Source organism: Saprolegnia parasitica (assembly GCF_000151545.1).
Source record: "Saprolegnia parasitica CBS 223.65 unplaced genomic scaffold supercont2.376, whole genome shotgun sequence".
Classification (NCBI taxonomy): Eukaryota; Oomycota; class Saprolegniomycetes; order Saprolegniales; family Saprolegniaceae; genus Saprolegnia; species Saprolegnia parasitica.
In genome coordinates, this window is record NW_012156770.1 from 1 (window position 1) to 2,602 (window position 2,602).

The following is a 2,602-nucleotide window of genomic DNA, read 5'->3' on the forward strand; positions in this document are numbered from 1 at the left end:
GGTGATCCTCCCAAACGTCGTCGCATGCGAACCGAGACGTTCCGGATATCGTTGATCGAATGGTCGGTCGTTGAAAAGAGGAACCGAGCTACCACGCCGGAGAAAGCACGTGGCTCAACGCCTCGTTTTAAGCAGTGTCCAATAAAGGCGCAAAGCGAATAAGATTTAGAAGCCCCCGTCAATCTCCGAGCGTCCAGATTAATCGAATATCGATGACCGGTCCGTTGTTTTTACTACCCTTGCCACCACCACACACGTTCATTTTTGATTTTGCCATCTCCAGCTCGCATGGCGGCAACGACTCCGAAGCGCATCGCCCTCTTCATGGACGGCACGTGGAACACGCCCGAGTCCGACACCAACGTCCACCGCCTCTATGACGCGACGGCGACGTCTGCCGATCAAATCAAGCAGTACTTTCCCGGCGTGGGCACGTCATGGGGGTCGTACTTGACGGGCGGCCTCCTAGCTGTTGGCATGAAGGACATCATCTACAACGTGTACAAGTACCTCGCCAAGGTCTACGTCCCCGGCGACAAGGTGTATCTTTTTGGGTACGACCATTCTGAAACGCGACAACGTCGAATGCGTTGAATAGGTTTAGCCGCGGTGCGTTTGAGGTGCGCGCCCTCGTTGGATTCATCGATACGTGCGGTCTTGCGGCGCCCGAGAGTGCGGCCACGGTCGACATACTATGGGACCAGTACGAGCTTGTGCACAAGAACACGAGTGCCCGATCGCTGGACCAGCTCCTCGCGCTGCCCGAAACGAAGCGCGGAGTGCTCACCAAGACGGAGGCAATCATGGTCAACCACTGCACGCCTATTGCAATCCACTTCGTCGGCATCTTTGACGTTGTGGCCGCCGACCCGCGGAGCGACCGACACCGGTACGGGCAGAACCCGACCAAGGTCGGCCGCATCGTCCACGCCATGGCGATTGACGAGCACCGCGAGTCGTTCCAGGTCATGTACTGCGAGGAGCCGCCCAAGCGCTTTGCGGAGCACATGAACTTGGACTCGATCCGGCAAATTACGAGCTCTGACGACAGCGAAGACGTCGCCTTGGAAGACGAAGAGGCCATGCACTTTGTCGAGCAGCGCTGGTTTGCCGGTGTCCACAGCAACATTGGCGGCGGCTTCTCGGCGACGGACGTGCTCTCGCTCATTCCGCTGCGCTGGGTGCAGCAGTGCGCGATCCAGCAAGGGCTTGCGTTCAAGAACGAGTTTACGCTCGATGGCACCGAGCACCTCCGCGACAGCGAGCAAATGGACATTGACTGGAAGCAGCGCGTCATGATGCTAGGCCATACGCACTTGCGCAAGATCAACGAGGACACGTCAGTGAACGAGACCATCGACAAGACTGTGTTTGAGCGCTACCAAAACAAAGCCATGAAGTACGCGCCCGAGAACCTGATGCGCTGGGCCTCGTCCCGTGGCCTTCAGCTCGACAAGATCACACCCGCGAATCTGTGGGCTGAGACGGGCAGTCCCGTGCAGCACCACTGCAAGGAAGACGAGTAGACACTCAATACGACTTTATACACTGTATATAAACACTGATATGCCCACAAGGTGAACTCGACTTATATATGCGTTTTTAAACTGGTCCCGTGCGGACTGAGCTGGCACGAACTTTTTGAATTAGACGTGGATGCGAAGCGTTGTCTAACGGTAGTTGGGACGACGGCGCGTTGGCCTAGACAAAAGTCATCGCTCAACCTTTGCTGCACTGCGGTGTGCAGACTTTTCCGGGCCATCGCGCCGTCGTCGGTCACAGCATTCGATGACGAGTTCATGCGTCGTGCGATCCTTAAGGTTGAGTGGCATGTGAATGTACGCATCGCAAGTGTCTGCATGTGTCGCCTTTCTGCAATGAGCTTTATGCAAATAGTCGAGATAGGAGAGGAAAAGCAGTCGTACGTGGATATCGACAAAGCTCACTAAAATGACACTCAGCGTGCCACGTCATGTTGCAGACCGGTGCTATGACCGGCGTTCACGCGCCAATCAAATCGTCCCAAATTTCGAACGTCCATCTTGCCAGCACGTGCATTAAGAGTTGCGCATCGACCGCGATCATGGAAGGATCTGTCATGTCTGCTGGCGCCGCCATCCTTGTCATCGTCGTCGCCTACGTGTACCACCGCTACGGTCGCAACGCGCCGTTCCTGCCCGGGCTGCCATTCCCGGCAGGCCTGCACAGGCCCTTTGTCGGTGTCGCCGTCGAGATGTCGACGCTCGAGGGCATGACGCGCCTCTTCGTCGATGCTGCCGACGCCAACGGCATGGTCTCGTTCCGACTTCTCTCGCAGCCCAGCGTGGCCGTGACGCGCGCCGACCACGTGCGCCAAGTCTACATGGCGACAACGAACCGCGGGCCGACACCGATCATTGACATGCACATGCAGGCCTTCTTGGGCGACCGCTCGGTCTCGCTGCTCATGCGCGACGAGTGGAAGCTCCATCGGCGGCTCGTCTCGCGGGCCTTTCAATGGCAAAACCTTGCTGCGATGGTTCCCGCCATGGCGTCCATTGCCGAGACGTTTACTAACGTCTGGCGCGGCGCAGCGACGCCGTCGATCGATGTGTTCCCGCTA

General features: G+C 57.7%; 1 protein-coding gene across 1 annotated transcript; it reads left to right on the top strand.

Annotated features, from left to right (window-relative positions):
• Window positions 1-288: 288 nt before the first annotated feature.
• Window positions 289-1,574, top strand: SPRG_16725 (hypothetical protein; the record flags this gene model as incomplete). Its single annotated transcript, XM_012356101.1, has 2 exons — window positions 289-554; window positions 599-1,574. The coding sequence occupies 2 exons, from the start codon at window positions 289-291 to the stop codon at window positions 1,524-1,526; spliced, it is 1,194 nt and encodes a 397-aa protein (XP_012211491.1). The 3' UTR covers window positions 1,527-1,574.
• Between the last annotated feature and the right edge of the window lie 1,028 nt (window positions 1,575-2,602).